This window comes from Apis laboriosa, unplaced genomic scaffold (assembly GCF_014066325.1).
Source record: "Apis laboriosa isolate Shangri-la unplaced genomic scaffold, ASM1406632v1 scaffold71_cov137, whole genome shotgun sequence".
NCBI lineage: Eukaryota > Metazoa > Arthropoda > Insecta > Hymenoptera > Apidae > Apis > Apis laboriosa.
The window spans coordinates 1,915,636-1,943,239 of NW_025224229.1; the positions used below are offsets into that span (position 1 = coordinate 1,915,636).

The window sequence follows — 27,604 nt, forward strand, 5'->3', positions numbered from 1 at the left end:
ATTCTTAAAATAAAAATAATTTTCTATTTTTTTTATAGCTATTTATTTTATGAATAATATTATATAATTTATTTAAGTTAATTACAAACTTCATATTATTAACTAACAAATAACCGAAATAAAATAGAGAAGTAAAAATTTTCTGATTAATCCAATATTTATTTTATTAATACTGAAAAAAAAAATGATAAAAATTTAAAATAATAATTTTAATTATTACATTTCGCATAAATTTAAAAATACAACAAATTATAATTAAATAACTTAAAAAAATTATATATTTATTTTTTAATTGTTAATGAAAATTATTTGTAACTTAAACTATGTTCTTTTTCTTATCTATTCATTATTAATAAATTTGTACATTTATTGTACAACAAAAAATTATTTCAAAATTCAATTTCTGGACAAAAAGTTTGCGTTTGCGTTTTATCATTAAAAAAACTAAAAGTTTATATTTAAATATATTAAACTATTTATATTAAATATTATTTAATGTATCAAATCATAAATGTTATAAAGCATTTAAATATATTATGATAATTTTTATATTTATTGATTATATTTATTGATTACTTATGGTTATAATTATGGTTATGATTGTAATACACGTAGGCTTAATGTGTTAAATTTGATTAAAATCGATGAGTATCAGACTTGAAGCTTTCTTTAAGCAAGTTGGTTTGTCATTAATAATAAATAACTAAATAAGTTGATAATAATAATAAATTAATTAATATATTATTATAAGTATTATTTTTATATATTATCATTTTTTTGTTAATTGTTTATTTTTGAAAATAAACGTACGAAAGTTATGCGTTGTTTTGTAAGTTAGTGACCATTAATTGAATATAATCACATAAATAGTAATTAATGTTTAATTAATATTAAATATAATTAATTTACTTATTAATATATAATTGTTAATATAATTTTTAAGATAATAAATAAATTATTTATTGATATATTATTATAAATGAATGTTTAAAACATTAAATGTGGAAAATAACGAATGATATAGTATTAAATATTACTTAATAATGTACATAAAAAGTAAAAAATGTTAACTTTAAATACAAAAAAACATATATAAGATTGAGAAAATTATATATAAGAGAGATGCAAATAAAATTTAAATTAAATCAATTTAAAATAAAATTAATTTGATAATTTGTATATTTATTTAGAATATATTATTCATATTTGTTAATAAAAATAATAAAAAAACTCAAATTTACATAATATTTATTATGTAATCTCTTTAAATATTTAACGTTTTTTATTTTATTTTTAGTAAGCAATGTTTCTATCATACAATAAAAATGATTTGCATATATATAATTATATAATCGTAATGTTAATCGTAATGTACAAAAGTTATTTACATTTGTTTTTGCAAGATGACTTTTAATTTTTTATAACATTCAAAAAATGTTTTAATATATGTTAATTTATATTTTATTTAATTGCAAAGATTTTTTATTTTGAAATTTATTCCATCAGATTATGATATATCATTATTACGAAATGTTATTACTTATTTTTTAATTAATTTTTAATATAAAACTATAAATTACAATAAACTATGAAGTTATGTAATTATTTTTTAAATTGATTCTAATCTTGACTTTAAAAGTCCATTTTTATTATATTTATAATATTTAATTTAATAACAAAAAAGAAATATAATATCTGAATTATGAATAACGATATTTAATATATACTTTTTAATATTTTTTTGTATGATATTAAAATTAACCCTAACAACTTTTAAACTTTACTATTCTCACAAATAGAAAATTCTGAATTTATTATGTTTAAATAAAAAAAATTACATAATAATATAATAAAGAATTTAACTTAATCATTTATATTTAGGACAATAAATAATGAATATAATGCTTCAATTTTATTGTTTTATATGATTAAATTTTTATTCTTATCACATTGAGACCCAAATACATAGTTACATTTCATAATGCCATTTTATATATAATGTTTAAATTGTAATGTAAATAATTATTATAAATAATAAATAATCAATATTTATTGTCAACTGAATAGATAGATTTATTCATTCAGTTTTATCAATTTTACAAAATGAATAAATCTATCCATATAGGTATCAATGTGGTAAGTAATATGCACTATTTATTTCTATAAAAAATATATTTTATATGTAAATCATGCATTGTAAATTTTATAATTGTGGAAATAGTAGATGCATGAAATACTTTACTATTTCTATTTACAAATTAAAAAACAAGTTACAAAAATAATCTGAGTTGTAAGGGTTAATATTATGAGTGCAAAACAATCAGTCAATTATTTATCATTATACTCATTGCAGTTCATAATTATGGTTTAGTTTGGATATACTAAAAATATAGGTGAAAAAATGTACACAACATATTATTATGCAGAAGCTTCTGCTTTAATCAAAGAAAATAGAATTTTTTTTACTAGTTTTCAATTTTATTACATTATCAGTTTTAACACGTTGACTGCTATACATAAAATACATTATTTGTTTGTATTTTTTATGCATTACTTTTATGCAAGTTCATACTGTTGAAATTATATTTTTAATTTCCAAAAAGAAAATTATAATATTCTTTTAAATATATATTATATATATAATACTCAATATTATATATTTTAATTTACTAATATGTACAGAAATAATTTTTATAAAAACCTCTGATAAAAAATTAATCAATATCTCAATGACAATATAATATGATATAATTAACATATATTAAATTTTGTCATATATAAATATTATATATAATACTATAATAATATTATATATAATTATGTTATAATACATTCTACATAAAAATGAATATAAAAATAGATATAAAAAATGAAAATACTAGATTTATAGACTTTTGAAAAGTACAATCAATATTAAATAATATAAAGTCAAAAAATATTTATAGAATATTTAAGATTAAATATTTTTGGTAATAGTAATAGTCTTTTATATTAATAATTTACTATATGAAAAAAATAATAAAATTAAATTATTTAGAATATCATTTTTTTATTATAAAATGAATTATAATAAGTAATAAATATTTGAATAAATATATAATAATATTTAAATTTTTTATTTTTTTCTAAAATAAAAATCTTTTAAAATAAATTTGAATTTTTTCTATTATTCTATTCTATTAATTTCTATAGTAATTAAAAATATATATAATTCAAACCTTTTATGTAGCATGTATTAAAAATAGCAGTTATTTCAAATAGAAATAAATAGATAGAATAAATTATATGAAAATTTATTTTATTAAATTTGTTCAAGAATTTAATTATTATTCTCTAATATCATTTTTAAGTTTAAGATATTTTTGATATTTTTAATAGTTTTAGTTTTAATAAAATAACTATGTGTAATTGAATATTATATATTTTATCAATATAAATATCACATATGTTTTATTATAAGAAGATAATAATCATTGTAAAATATTAATGTATTACTGAAAATTTAGAATTTTGAAAATTAGCTATCAACGTGTTAAAATTTAATTATGATATATTAACAATCACAAAAGATAACATCTTCTAAGCCAATTGGATTGCACTATCTTTCATCTTTTTACTTTTTTTCTTTACAGTCTTAACTTTCATAATAGTCTTTCCAGCCTTTCCCTTGATTGGTAAAGATTTTTCCTTTAATGATTTCATTTGTAACTTCATTTCTGCTTTTGATAATTTCTTGTTTTTCATACTTTTTACACCAAGCTTACTGTCTTTTTTAACTTTGGTAGCAGTTTGAATTGTTATACCGGATCTTACACAAGATCCGGGTAGCTTGTACTAGGCAGTAACTTTCACCTTTTTCTTCCTTTTTTTCTTCTTTTTATCATGATGAAGTTCTTGTTTTTTGGCTATACAATAACGACAATACCAATCTTCGTTATCAGCTGGTGGTACTTGCATCCCAACACATACCCTAAATAATTGAAAACATAAATTAACATACAAAACATGAAAATATACAAAATAAAATTATTTTGAATAGAAAAAAAAGATTTTTATATTATATTTCTGATTTGATAATTTACTATAAATTGTAAAAATAATTTTGAAAGTAACATAAATATAATTTTTTTCTTTTATTATGAAAAAAGAAAAAAAAATATTAATGAAAAAAATGTTGAAAAAAAAATTAGAGATTATTTAATATAGATACAATGATTTGAATTGAATGAATAATATGAATTGAAATTCATATTTAATTAAGTTGTAATTATAAAAGCAATTTAAGTGATAAAAATATTCAATTTTTATATATAATCTCTTTGTATTTCTATTGTAATATTAAATATAATTTGAATTTAATTTAATTTAAAAAATTGATAAATTAAATGATATATATATAATATTTAAATTCTTAACATTTTAAAATATTAAATGTCAATGTACAAAATAAAATTATTTTATTTATATTAGAAAATAATTTATTACAATTTAACACAATTTCATAAATAATTATTATTTTATCAAAATTCACTTACCAATGATACCATGCATCGCAATCATCACAACCAACCATAGGTGATCCATCATCTTGATTACCACATGCAGGACATATCCAAACTTGATGACCACCTTGATCCTGAAAGACTCATGTGACGATAAAAATACAATATACTTATCTTTTATTATATATTTGGATAACCCAACCTATCTTTTGTATTTTTTATATTTTAATAATATATTATTTAAAAATAATATATTATTAATATATTAGATATTTATTAAAAAATATCTAATATATATTAAATTCTTAATATATTTAGATATTATATTTTGTTATTTATAATTAAAAAATTTAGAATATGATAAAAGATTTATAATAGTATTTAATAAATAGTAATAAAGTTTGTTACATTTTAAAATTAATAAAATATTTTCCAAAGTATATAAGACAAGTTGAGAATGAAAATGAATGTAAATGATTAAAAGTTGGATGAAAATGAAATATTTATGAATTAAAATATATTATGACTAGTATATAAATTGTTTACTCAATAACTTATATAATGAAAATAATTGATGAAATAGCTGTTATGAAAATAAAAACAAAACCAATATCTTAAAAGTAATATAAAATGTAAAAATTATATAAATAAAATTCATGTAATTATATTATAAAATATATATTTATTTAATTACATATAAAATTCAAGAAAATAATGTAAGTAAATGTATGATTTATTGATTTAATGTATATGAGTGTAAATAGGGAAGGAATAATATATTTATATAAAAAAATGAAGTATTGATCTGCGGTAATGAAATAAATTTTCACTTGGCCCAGAAATAATAAAAAAAAAAAAAAAAAATACATTCTATGATAAAATTATTCATTTAACAACATACATTTTAATTATTCAAGGACCAAATTCATTATACCAAAATCATAAAATTATTTACTTTCAGATCCATTTTTTTTTATTTACCATATTAATTACTAAAATTTTATATTTCAAATGCTTATTAGTATATACAAATTTATCTTTATAAATGCAAGTATTTAAATTTAATTTATTTAAATAATAGTTAGTTTTATATTAAAGAATAGTATCTATAATAAAGTATAAATAAAAAATTAATTTACATAATGAATTATTTAATTTTAAAATTTAAAACTTTTATATTATTTTTAATAATACAGAAAATGTCTAAACAAAAAATATTATATACTAATATAATATTATTGATATAATAGTATATAACATATTTGTTACAGACATAAATATTATGAAAAGCAAAAAATATTTTTCAAATATTTTTTTTTAATAAAATTATAATTTTATTGTTATAATATTATAACTAAAATAAAAAGACAAATTCATTTAAAAACATGTGTTACTTTTTTAGATGACTTAAAGAATATTTGTTATTTGATTTAATAGATAGATAATACTTTTTATATTTTAAATGTTTAAATTAATAAATATTAAATATAAAATAAAAAAAATAATTTATAAACAAAAGATAATTTTTGATTTCAGTAATTACAATATTAAAACTTTACAAATAAAAAAACTTTAATAAACTGTACAATAATATTATTGCATTTTTATATTAGATGATTATATAAGTTAAGTTATATAAGTTATTAAAATAATTCAAATATGTTATATATTGATGAACTTTTATTAGTAAAATAAAAAAATATCTTTACAAGTTATATATCTTACAAAAATGTTGATAAATCATTTTCAAATGCTTTAAAATCATATAAAATCATATAAATTATAATATTATGAAATATTTTCCATATTTATTGATATGATGTGAATAAAAAATCATTTTTTTATGATAAGTATTGTCTATCACATTTTCTTATAACATTATAAAATAAGATAGAAAAATTTTTAAATTGTTTTAAAAAAAAAGTTTTAATTGTTTAAATATTAGATAATTCATTTTTATAGAAAATACTGCAATGTATGAACATCAATATATAAATTATATATTATATGTAAATATAATATATTGTTTATAATTGTATATAATATAATATATTTAATATATAAGTATTATAAGTATAATATATTTGTAATATAAGTAATGTAATATAAGTATAATATATTTTATACAAATACATAATTCTATATATATATAATAAAATAATATTTTCAATTTTTTTATCTATTAATAATAAAAAACAAATTTAATGATTATATAAATTAAAAATTATTCAAAATTTATTTATAGATAAATTGTGTTTATGTTGGACTTTAAATTTATACAAAATAAGATAAATAAATTATAATAACAATACATTTAAAGTATTCTTTTATAATTAGTTTATAAAGAATGATATTTTTTTCTACTGAATTTTTTTATAAATTTGATATTATTTTAAACAGTTTTTTAATAATTATTAAACAGTTTTATAATAATTATTTCTTTTCTTTAATATTTTCAAATGATTTTATATAAATATATAAAATTTTATATAAATATATAAAAATGTGGTAATATTTAATAAATAAAAATTTTATTTTGAATTTATTTTGAAAAAAAAAAAAGAAATAAGAGAAAAATTTATTAAATATTTAATATATATAAATTATAATGCAGAAAAAAAAATTAATTTCAATATTAAATGTATAATTTTTATATGCACAATGTATATGAAAATTATAAATTATATACATGTATATAAATTTTATTTTACAATCATATGTTATAAAATATGTTATAAAATATAAGATTTTGTTACAAATTCACATTGTTTTTATATACTTATAAATATAAATATGTACATATACTTGTATATATTACAAGTATACATAAATTGATATTAATCTTTTTAAAGAGGAAAGTTTTAAATAAGATTATTTTAAATAAATTTTAAGATGGTAAAGATTTTTGGATTAAAAATTGAAAAAACGTTTCTAATATCATAATTATAATGAATTCAAGCAAAAGCTAAAAATAATGCACAAACCCATGTATGTCTATGAAACTGACGCAGATAGAAAACTAGATGATACTTTAAAAAAAGTATCCAATGACTTTAAAATGGGAATGTACTCACCACAGTAGTGGTTGATGTTGGGGGCAGCGCAATCCTGCCATTTTCTTTGTCTTCTTTAGCATCATCCTTTTTAAGAGCTGCATCTGCTTTCGTCTCTGTGCCGTTAAAACCGTTGGTTATATTCCTAACTGTTTTGCATGCTATGTTTAATAACAACATGCAAGTTGCATGCAATCAAATCTTCACTATTGTAAACTATTTAATCTTCTTTTATATATATAAAATAGTTATTTATTTTATTTTTATAAAAATAATGAAATATATTTTTATTGAAATATATTATTTATTGATATATATTTTTTCTTTTAAACTTAAATTTATCATGATTAAATCTATTTATTACTAATTCAACAATTGTTTATTATTTTTTTATAACTATATATTTTTTATATAATTAATCTTTTTTATAATAAATATTTATCCTAAATTTTAATAAATTAAAGACATGAATATATAATTTATTTAAAGAATAGATTTAAATAGAAATATTTTTTTCTTCTCTTTTTTTCTCTAATATAATATATTACAAATATATTAAATCACATTTTTAAGAATAATAAACAAGATATACATAAATAATAGATATATATAATTTTTTTATATAAAATATGAAATAAATAAAAAAAAATAATTAAAGTATTTAACATTATATCTTATATAATAAATATAATATATAATATAACATTATATCTTATATCTTATACAATGTTATATACCAATAAAATAGTATATAATTGTATAATTTTCATTTATTATAAATTAGCATGCTCTAATAAAATTATTTTTTTATTATTTTTTCAATTTCGTATTATACTTTCTCAAATATATTTTAATATTTTTATATTTTATCACGTATATTTATAATATTAATCATTTTTAAATAAATAATAAAATATTGTTTTATAATTTGCTGTTTTATAATTTCCCTTTTTTTAAAAGATTAACATAAATTGTCATTTAAAATAGTTTATTTCAAATTATTATTTATATTGTATCAAATTTTATTTTTTTTATTATTTCTTTTATTTTAAAGAATTTCATACTTATATTTAAAAAAATATAAATTACTTTAAAATTTTTAAATGTTTTCATATTGCATGTCATATTAAAATTATTATATTAATATATTATTCAACTTATATTTATATATTTTTATTAATATTTTATTATATATTTTTATTATTATTAAAATTTTATTAATTATTCATTATATTATTCAATTCATATCTTATTTAATTCTTTAATAATTTAATTTTTTAATAAGAAATTAATAAATTATTATATTAATATTATATATTAATTATATATTATTATATATTAATTATATTAATATTATATATTAATATTATATAATATAAAAATATTAATAATATGCATTTCTTTAATTTTATTTTAAATATTTTATTATAAAATAGTATATTTTAATAAAATAAATATCAATTTTATAATTTTATAATTCATAATTATAATTAAAAAAGCAATAAATTAATTAATTCAAATATATATATCTAATTATTTCAAATATAAAATATAATTTTTATAATGTGTTTGAATTAAGTTAAGTATTGAAAAAAAAATTTATATATGTTAATATATTATAATATATATATATAACAAAACATTATTAATTTATATTTGTTTTATATATTAAAATTTATAAAATTATAAAATTTATATATTACAATTTATAAAATTTTTTTATAGTTTATAGGCATTAAATATTATTAAATATTGTTTTATTCTTTTAAATATTTAATATTTAAAAATGATTTCTATAAATAAAAAAATTATAATAAAAAAATAATATAATTAAAATTTAAATAATAAAATATAATATTTTATTAAATTTATATATCGCATGTTTATATCGATCGTCATGCTTTTTCAGACATTTCTGACAATTTGAAAAAAAAAAAAATGTTTGAAATGAAAAATCATTAATGCTCTATTGTTAACAAATTATAATGTAAAAAGGACAAATATATTATTTTTTTTTTTTTTAGAAAATCGGGATTACTTTTTTTTTGAAATTCTGTATTACTTTTCCTATAAATATAATATAATAAAATATAATATTGTAAATAACATTAAGGCGAATTTAATGATGTGCAACATTAATATATTTGTTCAACTATTTGTTAAAAAAAACATTTTTAAAAAAATTCCTTATTAACGCTAAGTCAAACATTAATATTTTTGTTTTTCTTTATTATTTTTCTTTATTACTATGCACGTTTTTGCTATATAAATAGTAAATAAATAACTCGATTTTATTAATAATGTGAAATTATATTATCTATTAATCTCAAATAAATAATTTATATTCCATACTGTTTTCTGCAAACTTTCTGAAAATTTTTCTCTTTCCATTAAATTTCAATATCAGATAATATAATTACGAATTGAAGATGAAATCATCAAATCTATTTATTCTAACAACAAAGCGTATATAGTAGTAAAGTGAAATTGGAAGAAAAACATTAATATTTGGATTTTTGTTTTATTATAAATGTAACTTTTCTCAATAACATGAACGAATGTACTATTAATATTGCATATTATTGAATTCATTTTATATCATTTTTGAATTTATTTTGAATATCATTTTATATTATATAAAAAAAGTTATATAATAATTTAAAAAATGATACTGATTTTTTATAAAAAATATTTGTTTTATAATTTGTTAATTATAGATCAACAACATTTTTTATTTTAAATTTAATTTTTTTTCAAATGGCTAGAAGTGTCTGAAAAATCTTAATCGAATCTAATTTTAACCGATATCAATTTTAACATTGAATAATTTGTCTCTAAAATAAATAATATTTATTTTTTTAAATATTATATTATTTGTTATAAGATTCAAATTGAAGTGCTTAAATTTAATACACATAAATAATTTTAAATCATAATAGATTCAGAATATTAATTGATATAAAAATAATTATTGATAAAAAAACATTTATAGATAAGAAAAATTTATAATTATAATAATTATAATATACAAATTCAGAATAAAAAAAATTAAAAATTAAATTTATTAAAAAACTAATAAATATATAAATAATAAAAAATATTTTAATAATTTTTATAAATTACTTGTAAAATAGGAAAATTTAAAATTTTTTTAAAAAATTAAATGTAATATTTTTAAAAAAATTATTTTCTAAATAAATATAATATATCATATAAATTTATTAAAAATTTTATTTTGTATCAAATTCTGATTTTTTTTTAACATTTCATATAAATAATTTAAATGAAAATGAAAATTTTATAAAATATAATTCATTATTTTCTTAAAATTTTTTCTTATAAAAAATAAACATACAAAAATATTATATAAAAATATTTAAATAAATTTAAATATTTAATAACATTTAAATAAAATAATTGATATAAAATTATAATTTTTTAATTAAAAAATTTTGAAATTATTTAAAAATTGTTTTATCATCAAATTTAAGATATAATTTTAAGAAAACTATATTAAAAATATATACATATATTATTATTATTATATTATAATTATTATTATTATTTAATAATATCCTTGATATATAATAATATTTTTGAAGATATGAAATGAATATAAATTTTTTTTAAAAAATCAATAAAAGAACTAACTGATTGTGAAAAAAAAATACAAATTAATGTATATATTATAATTATAATGAAATTATAGTATGCTTATAATTAAAAAAAAATTATTATATTATAATATTAAATTATTTAACTATATTCTTAAAAATATTTATATTTTTTATAACAATTGTTTGAAATTTGAGAATTTATAATATATATATCTTTTATTATATACATATAATATTATGTTAATTATGATTTCATGATTCAGTTCTTTAATAATAATATTTTTTCTCGAAATGAAAATAAAGTAATTTAATATTAGGGGCTGCAAATTTAAATATTTTTAGAATATAATTATATTAAAAACACTATTTATTTCTTAATAGATGTATTTAAAGAAAAGAGATATACTTAAAAAAATTTTTATAATTTGTATTATTTTAGAAAAAAGTATTTCAAAAAATTTTATATCTTTTTATTTTATACTATATAATTTATATTAATATAATTTTAAAAATTTTTATGTATAAATAATGCAGTCTATTTTTGTGAAAATCTATCTTTATATGTATATTATATATGTATATTGTAAATGAATAATTATACTTAAAATAATTTAGAAGAAATGAATCTAATTTTTATTATCATAATTTTTATTATCATATCAATTTTATCAATGTTATAAAGAATTATTTTCTTTTTCCTATTAAATTAAATATTTTTATTATATTATTTTATATAAACTACATGAAATATATCAAATGTACATTACAGAAGGAAATATTAAAAGAAGAAAAGAAACTTTGAAACCCATTTAAGTAGAAGTATAATATAAGAAAGGTCTTAGAACTTGGTTCATTAATTACCTAAAAAATTTATTATCACTAAATAATATTTAGTATTAAAATAATTTATAAAAAAATAGTTTAAAAAAAAGTTTATAAAAAAAAAATCATAAATAGTATTAACAAAATACAATTAAGTTCTGAGACTTTTTTAATATGAAAAGATTCCACCTAAGTAGATTCCACCTAACTGATTGTGATAGAAGTGCTAATTGAATTTGAAGTGATCAGTTTGAAATAAATTGGTAATCACAACACGAAATAAGTAATAAATCTAATGTAGGCTATGAAGTTGTTCTACATATACACTTTAGAGACAAATGTATCTATACAACAAAGCAGGCCAAATGAAAATTATACCGTCACCGCAAGTCATGAATGCATAGAAAATAAAAAATGAAATATTGGGAAACTGGATTATTGGATAAGGTAAAAATGGTATCGATGGATCGAGTTAATTATTGTATTAAAAGTAACATCAGTTACATATAATTAAGATATTTGACATCTATATGAAATATTGGTTTGAAATTCAAATAAATTATCTAATATATTCTTATTTGAAATACTATATGAAAGCATGTTTATATATATATATGTTTGTGTATATGTGCATACATATATACGGTGTACGATATAAAAGTATTTTTTATTGTGACATTTCTAATAATCTTACAAAAAAATATTTGAAACAAAAATTAATTAGTCTTAATATAACTAAAAACTATAATAAAAGATTTTTTCAAAAATTCATTTTTTTAAATAAAAAATCATGAACATCTTAATTTTTGTGACATTATGTATTTTTGATTTGATTAATTGACAGGTAATTGACATCAAAATGAATTCAATAATTTATTATATTATGATCTTTTTAGAAATTTTGGCCAACTAATTAATATTAACATGAAAAATTATTTTATTTTAATTATATAATTATAATTAATTATAAACAATATTAAAATAGAAATCATATCTAATAAATATCATCTAAAATATTTTATAATTATTTATTATAAAATATTATGCAAAATAACATTATTGTTATTGTTGAATCTGTTTATTAATTTTATTTGTTTCATAATTTTCTTAGTTATAGTTTAATTTAGTTTATAGTTTGACAATTAGTATTATTTTAAATATATAAGTCAATAATATATAATTATATAATTGAAATTAAATAATTTTCCACATTAATGTTTCTAATTATTGAGTCAAAATTTTGAATTTAAAATGTAAAAGTTATAATAGTAAATTGTATAATAAGCTGTATAATATTAAATTGTTTTGACATCAATTGCAATTATAAAGTCAAAGATATATGATACGATTCACAAAAATCATTAAATTATTAAAAAAGCAAATTTTTGCAACTTTTTTTATTACACTTTATAGCTAAAATGAAGCTGATAAACTTTTCTTTTGAATATTTTTTTGTGAAATTATTAAAATGCTACAAACATGAATGAATACTTTTAGATTACAGCATATATATATATTCATATACAAATATATACATAATATATGTAGATACTATAGCAATATTAATCTAAACAAAGATATGAATAATAATAATAATTAATAAATAATTAATTTAATTAAAGAGGGCTGTTATTTCAATTTACTATATGAAATATTAAAAAATAAATTTATATATGAAATTTGTAATTTTTTTTTGCAATTAATGACTATCAATTATATGAAGTTTCTAAGAATACAGAAAATCAAAATATAGTATTATTTTACAATATTTTATAGTATATTATAATTTTATTTAATAATATTATTTAATAATATACTTATATTTATATAAGCAGAGAAGTAATTATCTTTACAAAATATTAATACATATATACTGAAAATTTTAATAAATTTATATTAATAATATAAATAAAGCAAAATAAAAATAAAATAAAAATTAAGTTTATATTACATCTTAATTAATATAATTGAAAAAAGTTTATAAATTTATTTTACAAAACTTACAAGAAAATAATCCTCAAAAAATATTGTTTTTATTATAAAAATTATAAAATATAACAGCCCTCATATATTTATTAATTTTATATATTTGATTTTATAAGAAATACTCTGAAATATTTGAAAACATAATCAAATGTTATATTTAAAAATAAAATATTATATTTAATAATATAATTACATGTTATATTTAAAAATATAATATTTTATATTTGAAATATATGGTTATATCATATAAAAGCGTACTTACAAAATAATACGGTGGTTGTTGTTGCATCAGAGGAGTTGGGAGCTTAGGAGTAGGATCAAATTGAGATGGAGGAGTCTCTCTTTGAGGTAAGGCTTTGAAGAGAGATTTCTTTGCTCGAGGAACTGTTGCAAGTGGCACACTAGTAAGATTGGCAGAGAAAGTATCTGTAGGAAGAGCAGGGCTTCCATCTAACGTTCCCTCCTCAGTTTTCTTACTTGCCGACTTTTGCTTTGGTGGTCGCGTGACTAATGCTGATATTTTGGCCAATTCTGGACTTGGTTCTCGTTTTGTCTCATCCTCAGGCTTCTTCAGCAATGTTTTTATAGTTCTATAACACATTTCCCTAATAATAATATATGCGTTATTAAATACATGGAATGTATTCAACATTAACGCATAATATAATACTTTGATAATAATAAAATATAATGTTAAATATAAATATTTCAATATTGAAAATAAATTTTTCTTTTTCTAAAAAATTTTTTTTTTAAATGATACTTTAATTAACAAAATAAAAGAAAATAATAACTTATTAATAAACTAAAAACAATTGTGAACTTACATTTTCTTCATTGGAGCAGTATCTGGTGTTGGTGGTCTCGGAGATGCTGTACCTAATTTTAATGTTATTTTTGGTACAGCTTCAAAATTTTTATCTTCTTTCTGCAATAAAATAATATTAAAACATCAATTTTTTAATTTCTAATTTTTATAAAAAAAAGCTAATAACTAATATTAGAAATAATTTAATAAATTATTAGATTTTTATTATAAATAAAAATATTTATACCTCTTTTTCTTTTCGTTTATCTTTCTTTTCTCTTTTTTCTTTAATTTTATCTATTTTTTCTTTTTTATCTATTTTATCTTTCTTTTCTTTTATTTTTTCTCCTTTTTCTTTGTGTTTTTCTTTTTTATCTTTTTTCTTTTTTAATTTATCTTTCTTTTCTTTTTTATGTTCCTTTGATTTCTGAAAATAAAATTTATAATTTAATTAATTTAATAATAGAAATCTTATATTTTTTTATAAATTATTTAATAAATATAATGAAATATTAAACTTGGATATATATTCCTGGAAAATTTTTTAATATTAATATTAATATAAACATTATTTTTTAATATTATTTTTTATAAGTTTTCAATTTTCTATGCATATTCAATTCTCTTTCTCATATATAATATATAAAAGAAAATATTTATAAATTTTATATATCAAAAATATAATAAAAAAATATAATAATTATTCATAAATTTGTAATATAAAAAATTCTCGTATTTAAGAGTATAAATTTTTAAAAAATAAGTTGAAATAATAGTGAAATTAAATAATATGACAAAATATTCACATTTTTTGAAAAATATAAAATAATATTTTGAAATAATTCAAACGTAAAAAAATTAAATAAAATAAGATAAAGAAAATTATTAGATTAAATGTATAAAAAGTGTATTAATTCCGAATATTGCTATAAAAAAAAAACGAAAATTAAAATTAATTTTTTGAAAGATCTTATATCGAAAAAAAGAAAAACTTTAAAAAACTTTCTGTATTACCCTCTATGTACCCTCTTTATACTCTCTTGCAAAACGAGTTGTGAGGCAAATTGCAATAAAATTTAAATATTAATTTAAATGTCAAGATTAAATATTTGTATTATAATTGATAAAAAAACTGTCATTAATAAGATATAAAAATATAGTTATATTATATATTATAAAAGAATAGTAATTTATTTTAAAATAAAATAATTATATAATAACTTTAAATCATGAAAATAACAGAAATAAAGAAGATTAAGAAAATAATCTATACAATATTTTTTCTATTAAATATAATTATATTTATATATTTGTTATCATTTTCTTAAAATTTATATTTTAATACAAAAAAAATATTTAATACTAATTTTTTTCAAATTATCCAAAATTCAGAATATTATAAAATTTTGGGAGTATATAAAACATTAATTAATCTTCACAATTTTTTAAGTATTCTATTATCTAATGAATATTCTATAATCTATAATTTAATAAAAAAAAAATTCAAACGTAATCAATATTTATATATAATATATATATATATATATATAATTAAGAAAAAATTGCAGTTTTAAAAATAATATATCTTTAATAAAAAATTAAAACCAATATGATAATTTTTAAGATCATGCACTTTTAAATTTATAAGAAATTTAAAAATTATAAATTATAAATTATAAATTTAATGAGCTAATAAAATATAATTTTGTAATGACTTTAAATTCAGAAATTGTAATATTATAATAACTGAAAAAAAGAAATTTATGAGTTATAAATTGAGCGCGACTGTGACAAACAAATTATTAAAACGTTTGTTATTATGTGTCATATAATAAGTGATATTTCAGATTATTTATTTTTATAAAATTTGTATTCAATGAAGTTGATTTTGCATAATATAACTTAAGATTATTTATATTTGCTCGTTACACGCTTTTTTTTTTATTTTTTTCATATTTTATAAAATGAATGTAATCAAAATGTTTTTTTTTAAATGATGATAGTGATCATGTTAAAGAATATATTTAATAAATTAATGATTAGTAAAAATTTTTTCTCGCTTAAAGAATTAAAAGTAATTTAACAAAAATATTGTAAACATCTTGAAACATCAGAAGTGAATTTGTCGAAATGGATTGCTTGGTGCATATGAATGATATAATATCATTATGATTCAATTGCTATATTTTATTATGTTTATGTTTCTAATGATGCAACAATGAAACATTAACAGAAAAAATAATTAAACAATATGTTCTATTTCAACGATTTTTAAAAAAAATTATAAAAAATTAATTATATTAGTGCAATTGATAAGTCAAACATACTCAGAAACTTCTATTCATATTAAATTTTTTCTTTCTTTTATAATCATTAATATTTATTTATGATATACTATTAATACATATCAACATATCTTTTTCATAGATAATAAAAAATTCTCAAATTTTATTTTTTTTTATGTCAAATTTAATTTCTCTTTGGAATCCTCTGTTCTTTATTATATTTGCATTTCATCACAATGATCATCACAATGCATCAATTAAATATGAATTATGCAATTTTCTTTTGCTGTTTAAAATCGCTTTAAAAAAATGAAATTAAGTTTTGAAAATTCAATTATTTTTTGTTATAATTTGTAAACTATAAAAAACACAGAAAAAGATTTAAAACAAAAGTTATTTCTTTTTAAGATTATCATTTGGTAAAACATTTATTGTTTATATAATTAAAAAAATGTTATAAATAAAAAAATTAATATTTTTTAAAATTTATTTTTTATATAATATAAAATTTTTTAAATTTATATATATATTATATATTATATTATATTATATTATATTATATTATATTATATTATATTATATTATATTATATATATATATTATATATATATTATTATATATATTTAATATAAAATTTTAATCAATAATCTAAATAATTACGTTAGATTTAAAAAAACAAATAGATTCTTATTATATTTCTAGATATAAAAATAATATAGCTATTTGATGTATATTCCAATGTGATTTCTGTCTAGAAGAAATTGTACGGAAATTTTTCGATTTATATTATATAATTAATTTATATATAATTATTATATAATATATTATATAATATAATATATATTATATATATTATTATATAATTATTATATAATTATTATATAATTAATTATTATATAATTAATTTATATTAATCTATACATGTATGGAATAATATCATTAAATTATCATTAAATTTCTTATTCATAATCAACTTTCGTAAAAAAAAAAATCAAAGTTAATATTTAGTTAATTATTTAGTTAATAATTTTTTTGAAGTTATTATAATATAATAAAGTTACATTTATTATAAATTACGATGTATTTACTTATATTATATATATGATATAAGAATGAATATATTGACGAGGAATCAATTAATTTTGAAAATTTAGTACAATTCATTTTTTTCGCAATAAAATTTTGCCGCTTCATTGTTTCATATGCGTCAATCATAGTATTATGTAATCTAGATAGAATAACAACTTTCTATTTGTAACATTATTAATAATATAATTCATTTTGTTACTTATATGCTTTCACTTTTATTCACTCATTTTTTATTGAATCCCTTTATTATCTGATAGATAAAAAAATAAAGAAATTTGATAATTACATTAATAATGATTACAAAAATAGAGATTTTATAAAATAGTTATATGTATAAATTTATTTTTTTTTGTTTAATAAAAAAAAAAAGTATATAAATTTCTCTACTTTTGAAAATTTAACAACGAAAATCAACAAGCTGCATAAATACACTAAAGTATTTATTAAAAAAAAAAAGTAATTATTTTGTTTTTTTATATCATTATATATTTATTTAGTTATTTAGGTATATATATAATTATTTAGGCTAATTGAACTTTACGTTGCTAATTAAAATTTTATATTGAAAAACTTAAAAAAATTATTTTTTTGTTTTTTTTATTTGTATAAACAATTAATAATAAATATAAATATAATAAATATTTTATTAGATAGCTGTTACGAAAAGAAATAATTTTTGTCTGACAATTTTTTTTGTATTTCTTATAATTATAATTATAACTCATAAGTTATAACTTGCAAATAAAATTGAAAAATAGCTGAATTTTCAAGGATTAATTTCATTTTTTTTAAAGTGATTTTGAATAGTAAAAAAAAAAAAAAAAAAATTACATAATACATATCTGCATAAGTACTATATATTTCCAAAATTTCATAATTTTTTGAATTTTCGAGATGAATTTTGGAGATCTTTTCTTGTAAACTGTTCCCTTCACGAATATTCTTATTGGGTACGATAGGAACCAAATCCTGATCAGTCGTATATTCAAATTTTGAAAATAATCAATTTATAAAAATGATGAAGCTAAAAGTCAAAAAATTGAATAAATACATCATTTCAATTGACTAACAATAGAAACAGTTGAACAAATATGACATGTACTTCAACAGTGGTCTATAAAGTCAAGATCTTATGATTATAAAAAAAGTTGCATGGAATAAAACTGAATTCAATATGTTAATGATGCATATAATGTGTAAAATATCTAAGATTATTCACACCCACAATAATATTGTAGTAATGAATGAAAACTTGTAAGTACATGTATATATGTGTTTGCTCTTTCGACTAAAATATATACTTGTGTATGTAGAAGCTGGTACTTGTGACAATGATGTATTTTCTTCATGATAAGTGGACTGTTTAGTGCGGTACGCGTGTCTTGCGTACGCTTGACGCTTGTACGCTTATACGAAGGCTTGATTTCTCAATGTCATAGTAGGTAATCATGTATCGACAGTCAGAGCACGATGTGTTACAAGAAAAGTACTTATTTCTCGTATTTGATAGTCAGAAATATGTTTACAACAAGCATTTAATTAGACTTTCTTTTAAATGAGGTTCGTATCCTTAGAAAATGCCTTCCTAATTTAATTGGAAGAATCATGTTTTCCAACTGAGGTATATGTAATAATTAATAAAATAATATCGTGCCTGAATTGCAACAACCCCAAGTTAGAGAAAAATTTATCTCGAATTTATCAGTGTATAAAGATATTATGATGTTGATAATTAGAGATTAATTAGCATATATTTATTATAAATTTTCTTGAACTAAATGATGTTGGTTGCCATTGAGTCAACCATATCTGGATGTCACCCTTGGGATCGGGTTCCGTTCCAGTCAGGCTGAACATTAAAAGTATATAACTATCGACTAAACTCTTCTCAAAAACGAGTTTTCTCAGTAGTTTTCTCAAATAACATCATTCTTTGTTTAGGCTTAATAGAAATCGGCAACTGATAATAATAGAAAAAAAAGTTTCCATATGAGGATTTTCTTCGAATAAGTTATAAATCTCGCAAGCAATAAGTGCTCGCGAATAGAGAATATCTATACTCTAATTGTATAATTTAATTTTTAATTAATGAATTTCAGAAATAGATCATTTTTTGACGTAACAGCCCAATTTTTTAACACATTTTATTCATTTGTCAATAAGTTTTAGTATTCATTAAAAAATGTATTCAACTGAGTTGCAAGCCATAAATGCATTGCTGTTTTCATTAAATATGAATTTTTATCCTCGTAGGTTTATTTTTAACGGATGAAATAAGTAATAATAAAGATAAAACAAGATCAGAATTACGACAAAGATTGCGTTAACATCTTAAAACGAAATTTTTGAAAGATAGCATTGTACAGACATGTAATATTACTATCTTTTTTTATAAATCATAATTAAAATAGTTACTGTTTTTTACATTACAATTACTGTAGTATACAAGTAAACTATATAATACATTCAAATCTGCATAATAGTTGCATAATAGATTGGAGAAACAATAATCTTGTAAAAAGATTGGTAAGACAATATAATTAAAATTTTAATATGATGAGAATATGGATAATTTTTTATTATCTTTATATATTTTTTATATAGATACCGAATTTTATATCGAATCTGCAATCATCAAAGCATTTACTAATAATGTAAGAGCAAAATGAAGATGTCTTTGTTATTTTTGTAGCATTGCAAGATATAGAGAAAATGTTCTATTATTATTATTCTATAAAAATCTATATAATATAAAATATCCTTTCGTATCACAACTATCATGATTACGGATAGCCTAGATAAGGATTTAAGTTGAATTATAATATGAATTATAATTCTAGTAACATTGCAAAATAAATGAGTTTCTGAATTCAGTTAATCTTTTCAGAAAAAAATGTATAACAAAGCAGAGAGTTTTTAAGAGTTTTTCGTACTAAGAAATGCAATCGTGCAGATTTTAGCCGACTATTTTGCATTCTTTTTTTTTTTTTTTAAATGAATACTAATATCTATGATTTTTTTTTTTAAATGAATACTAATATCTATGAAAATTTCCTCTCTATATATAAAATTATATATATAAAATTAAAAGTATCATCAAGAGATTGTTTAGTTCAATGCAACAAGTTCACATATTTTTATAAATATAATTTCTGAATTATTATAATTTATTATAATTTTGTATATAAAGAGCATATCATGTTTCTCAATAATTGTTAATCTCAATATTATAACCTTCAAATATAATATATGAACGTAAATAAATAAATACTACTAAAAAATTCTAAATATAGATTTTTATCTTTAGAAATATTTAAAATTAATTATATATATAAAAATTATTTGTAATGTTAAAAAATTAAAAAAAAAAAAAAAACAAACATGTAGAAATTTAGAAAATTATTTTTTAAAACTATATATAAGAATTTATTATAAAAAACTTTGTAAATTTATTATATAAAAAATTTATTATATAAAACTTTGTAAAAGATGAATTCGTATATTTACTTTCATTATTCATAATATGTATACATTCATAATATGCTATATTTATAATATCTTACATAAAATTTATTTCTAATTATTTGATTATCTTGTGTATATTTTTTATTTTTTTTAAAAATATAATACATCAATTTTATGTATTGGCAAATTAACAATGATTTAAATAAGATAATAATATCAACAATAGATTTGTGACAATTTTTGAATTCAAATTCATCACAAGATCATAGTATATTAGATTATTAAATTTATCTTGCTATAAATTTAAAAATACATAATTTTAAAAAATATAATTTCTTTTTAAATAAATATTGACAAGAATTTGTTAAAATATTTTTTGTTCAAATTATCAAAGGTGTCTGAAAAAATTGATTATAATAAAGACTGATTTATGATTCAGCAAATATGTATTATGTAATATTTTTCTTCTATTCTTTTTTCATAAAATCAAAATTAATTTTTAAAAATTTCAAAAATTATTTAAAAATTATAAATAAAATTTTGATATTTATTACAAGTTTTTTTTTTAAATATAGAAAAGAAGTATTTTTTAATTTTCTTTATTCTTTTACGATATATATTTTATGAATGTAACTAATTTGAAAATTAAGATTGACAACTAAAATTAAAAATCATAATAAAATATTAAACATTTTTAATTTAGATAATATTATACAATTATTTTAATAATAATAAATAATACTTGTTGATTTCAAAGACAATTAATTGTGCAATAATGAAGAAAAAATGAAGAAAAAATTATTTTTTAAAAAATTGAAAAGTTATGTAATATTTCTTTAATTATTAAGTTTTGACATTCAACTACGAATATAATAATGAAAGAAAAACTTTTTAAAATTAAAAAAGTTATATAAATAATTTTTCTTTAATTATTAAGTTTTGATAAGCTCAGAATCATGCTCATGTTCAGAATCCAATATTAATTTTATATATGTGTCATAAAATATTTTGTACTTTATTTTTTTATTTTTAAAGATTTAAATATAAAATATAATAGTTTTTATAAGATAATATATTTACAAAATTATAAATAATTTAATTTATTGCAAATTGCATAATCTATTTTAATCATTCTAATCTTTTTTTAATTTTATCATAAAAAATACGTATTTTCAAATAATAAAAAAAAAAATTTACAATTTTTAAAATAATTAATTATTTACTAAATAAAGAAATAAAATCCTAAAACATGCATTGTAAAATTAACATTTTAAAGTTATAATTTTTTATTTCACTTAAAGTGATTTATATTTATTCAATTGCAGAACTATATATTATATAAAAACAATGAATTGTTTTATAATTTGTTTTTTTATTGATTATTTTTTATTTTTTATTTTTATTTTATTGATAAAAAAATTTCTCTATATATTCTCCTTTTATTTCCACTACATATTTTGATATTTTCATATAGAATTATATGTATATTTTATATATATATATTTTAAAAAATTTTTGGATATATGATGTTTTAATTATATATATTCTAAAATAATTTGTTTTATATAGTTTTGTTATATATAGTTTTTTGTAATCAATAATTGCAAAAATTAATAATGTGGCAACATTATATACTACAATAATTCTTTGTTATAATATATAAACCAGAAAGACAGATAATTCATTATTTATTTGTAGCATATGTAATAATAATATACAATAATTCAAATAATAAACTTATATTTATTTTAATCCAAATAAAAAATATTATTTATAATTTTAAAAATATTAATTTTTTTGACTATGTTTATTAGAATTTTTTTTTTTATATAGAAAATAATATCTATCTGAACATCATGAATCTTTTCTTTATTATTCCTATATATTAATTTTTATTTAAATTATGAATATGATTTAATTGTGATAAATAAAAATCTATTTTAATATAAATTAAAAATTATTCTAAAATTTAAAAAATTTTCGAATAAAATAAATAATTATAAAAATAATAAATAATTAAAAAAATCAATCATTTAATTTTCAAAATATGAATTATTTTTTATTACATGAATTTGGATATATAATAATTTCTAGATAAATATTTTTTTTGATACAAGATTTTCATTATGCTATCATATATTTGAAAATTAAGATGAAAACAAAAAATTAATTTTTTTGATTTTTCCTTTATTCAGACTTCTTCAACTTCAATTCTAATTAAAAATATCTTAATAATTTAAGATATAATAAAATAATATTAAATAATTAATAATGATTTCATAAAAATTTAATAGAAGATATAAAAATATAAATTTCTATTAATGATTGATTCATCAAAATTGATAAAATAATTAGTTTGATTTATTACTATATATTTAAATAAAACCAGATGTTATTCATCCTTGATGTGATCTCTTATTCAATTATTCATTTATAATCATTCGTTTTATGAGATAATTAAAAAACAATAGTTTAATTATGTTTTGTTTAGATAAATATAGACAAATTATTTTGCAATCAGAGATATATTATAAGAAACTATTGTATATTTTATTTTATATGAAATGAAAAATACTTTATTATTCTATTTGAACATTTTTCCATATTTAAATAAAGACACATATATTATATATGAATTATTGAAAATATATTGATTTTTATAAACTAATAAAAAAATTATGAAAGTCAAGTGATATTTAAATAAATACTAATAAAGTAAAAAATTACCTTATCACATTTATCCTGTTTTTCAACTTTAGGAGTTTTTGAAGATAATAACGGCACAATAGGTACTGGTTTAGGATACGTAATTGGTGCTGCAAGTGCAGATGATAAAGGCGGTGCAACGGTACTTGGAACTGGCGAACATATCTCTTTGTCTTGTTTAATCGCTTTTGGTTTATCTCCTTTTTCTTTCTCCATTTTTTCATGTTTTGTTATTGAAAGCGTTGCTTCGGTAGAAGTGGGTACTGAAGGAAGTTTATCCCGATCGACAGATTTAGATTTTGGTAAAGTAGAGAAATCTTCAGATTTTGGTGGTAAATTTATAAAACGAGGTGGTAATGGTAAATTTGACATTGCTGGATGAGGGCCACTACCTCTTCCTATAGATAATGGAAATCTAGGAAACATAGGATGAGGTATTAAACCAGGTGCTGGAGGAAATGTTGGAAAAAAGGGAAATGGGAGTGTTGGTGGAAAACTTGGTTCTTTGGAAATCTGAGGTTCAGGTGCCTGTGGAGTTTTTGGTCGATCTAGTATATCCTGTTCTGGTACATCGTTGATACTTTTTGTCTGAAAAAACGGTAATCGCATATCGGCGATGTCTTTCGATGTCTTCTTCTAAGCAATTAATAGTGCTTACATACATGTACACGCAAGCGTGCACGTTAATATTATATAATGCTATATCTGAATAAAAATGAACCTACCTTTTTTGGACTAACATAATGCTTTGGACTTCTTGATTTTATTTCCCGTTTTTTATTCAATTTTTCCTTCCTCTTTTTTTTATGATCTGTAGGTGTCGTGGGCATGTTTAATTCTGGAGTTCTTGGAGTGCTAGGAGTACCTGGTGGTGACATATCATCAAACATATAAACATCTGATCCTGGACTTTGTAAATCAATTAATTCTCCTCCATCTGGTTGAAGATGGACATCTGGTGTATGTGGAGTCTTTTTTTCTTCTCGTTTTACATCAATATCATTACGGAGTGTTTGTTTGTCGATATTTTCATCAATCACTAAAGCAGGTGAACTTTCTCTTGAATCAAGTTCTTTATACTTATGTTCTGATATATCTTTATCTTTATCCTCTCGTGGTTTTGAAATCTTTTTAAAAATATTCAACTTTTGTTTATCTGGTTCAGATGGAAGTTTATCAATATTGTCTTCTCTTCTTTCATTAGATGGTGGAGATCTACCAGTAAGATCAATTATTTTTTCTGGTTTTGTTTTTGGTTGTGTAGTTTTCTGTAATTTTGGACTACCAACTGTTTTAGATGATATTAATTTAGGAGTAGATGGTCTGCTTGATGAACTAGGCATGGTACTTTGTAATTTTCCACCTATTGATTTTAAAGGCTTTAATTTTGCTAATTCCTTCATACCAGCTAATTTTTTAATTTTATTATCATCTGTTTTATCTGGTTTAAATAATTCTTTAGCACGATTCTTTTTCTTGTTTTCTTTATCAAGTTTACAATCTTCTAATCCTTTCTTTATAATCTTTTTCGGTTTTTTGTCGTATTTTAATTCTGGAGGTACCATAGGATAAGAACTAGGTTGTGGTGAATCTGAACGAGTTTGATGTGGTGTCCTTGCTTCAGGTAGTTTTCCTTCTCGAGCAGGTGATAGAAAACCTGAAGTAGTCATCATGACACTATGAATTTCACGTAACGGTCTACCCTCTTCTAATACTTTTACACGCTTTACTATAGGACTTTCAAGTGAGACAGGATCTCCTGGTCGTTTAAAAACTACTTGAGGTGATATTCTATGAGGAGATATATTCATGGAACTATTGCTTGATGTTCCATTACTCAATGTTAAGTCAGATGATCCATTCATTATATTTTCTGCTTTCTCTACTACATATTCCTCTATAAAATAATAATATGTTCTATTTTAATGTTAACATTTTTTGAATTCTTATATTTAACTGTTATAATATAAGTTTATATAAATTATATAAATTTTATTTTTTTGAGCAATTTAAAGCTAGAAATCAAATATTCTATATTTTAATTAGTTACTATATTAATAATAATATAATATAATAATAAAAATAAAGATTTATTTATGTTATTTTATGTTATATAAAGTATTTTTTTACATGGATAATTATCTTATATATTAGAATATATTTAATAAATAATTTTTTCAAAAATTCTCTAATAAAATAATATATTAAAATATAATTTTATTTTTATATTTTTATTATATGGTTATGTTTTTAAATAAAAAAGAAAGTTTATTTAATGTGTGCAATTTTTTATAGTATACATATATATCTACTGACAAAAATTAAGAAATAAATGATTTACTTTTTTTTTTTAATTTATATAATCATTAATATTTATTATTTGAATTTCTTTATATTAAATTATATTGAAATTTTTAATGAGATCAATAAATTAAAATTGAAGATTTGTATATATTAATAAACAATTTTTTTTAAAAAATATATTAACAAATATGTTACAGAATTGTAATGTACCACTTAATTTTTCATTTAAAATTAATCTATCTAATGTCATTTGCGAATAAATTGAATTTATTTTTATGACTTGATATACTTTTAGATTCAATAACATATAACAATAACAATAATAATTGAAATAATTTACTTTTTATCAAATTCAAACAAAACTCTTTGATTCTTTTTCGAAACAAGTACATAAATAAAATTATATATATCGCGACATTTTAAAAAATTATATATTTTCATTTTTTAATAAAAAAAAAAATAAACATTCTCATCATTTTAAATAATAATGTTTCAAATTTTTTTTTCAAATTAATTAAAATATTTCTTGTGAAAGAAAATAATTTAAAATATGATCAAGTCCATTCCAGATTTGAACGTATTTAAGATTATATATATATTATATATATATAGGACTTTCAAGTATATATATATATATATTATATATATTATATATATATTATTATATATTATATATATTATATATATTTATATATATATTATTATATATTATTATATATTATATATATATTATATAGCAATATTAATTAAGAAACTTTTTTTTAAATAAAGTAAAATTAATGTAAAAAGATATGAAAACATGATCAGAAACATAACTGAATTTTATATTTGATAGATTAAATTTAATTAAATATAGATATTATATATTAAATTTAATTATTATCCAATATTTTATTAGAATATCATGAAAATTATAGATATTCATAGATCATTGTTTTTGTTAAAAATAATTTATATAATTTAATTA

General features: G+C 17.1%; 1 protein-coding gene across 5 annotated transcripts in view; it reads right to left on the reverse strand.

Moving 5' to 3' along the window:
* Positions 1-3,437: 3,437 nt before the first annotated feature.
* LOC122719217 (transcription initiation factor TFIID subunit 3) overlaps positions 3,438-27,604 on the reverse strand; it is a 28,480-nt gene continuing 4,313 nt past the window's right edge. For 3 of the 5 annotated variants that reach the window (XM_043944850.1, XM_043944851.1, XM_043944852.1), the window contains exons 4-11: positions 25,059-26,230; positions 24,355-24,921; positions 15,036-15,215; positions 14,808-14,908; positions 14,243-14,585; positions 7,577-7,671; positions 4,536-4,636; positions 3,438-3,970 (exon numbers count right to left, since the gene is read on the reverse strand). In XM_043944850.1, the coding sequence (XP_043800785.1) occupies positions 3,906-3,970; positions 4,536-4,636; positions 7,577-7,671; positions 14,243-14,585; positions 14,808-14,908; positions 15,036-15,215; positions 24,355-24,921; positions 25,059-26,230 (2,624 nt within the window). In that variant the 3' untranslated portion in view covers positions 3,438-3,905. The remainder of the gene's footprint in view (positions 3,971-4,535; positions 4,637-7,576; positions 7,672-14,242; positions 14,586-14,807; positions 14,909-15,035; positions 15,216-24,354; positions 24,922-25,058; positions 26,231-27,604) is intronic. The other 2 variants (XM_043944854.1, XM_043944855.1) reach the window with 2 other exon arrangements.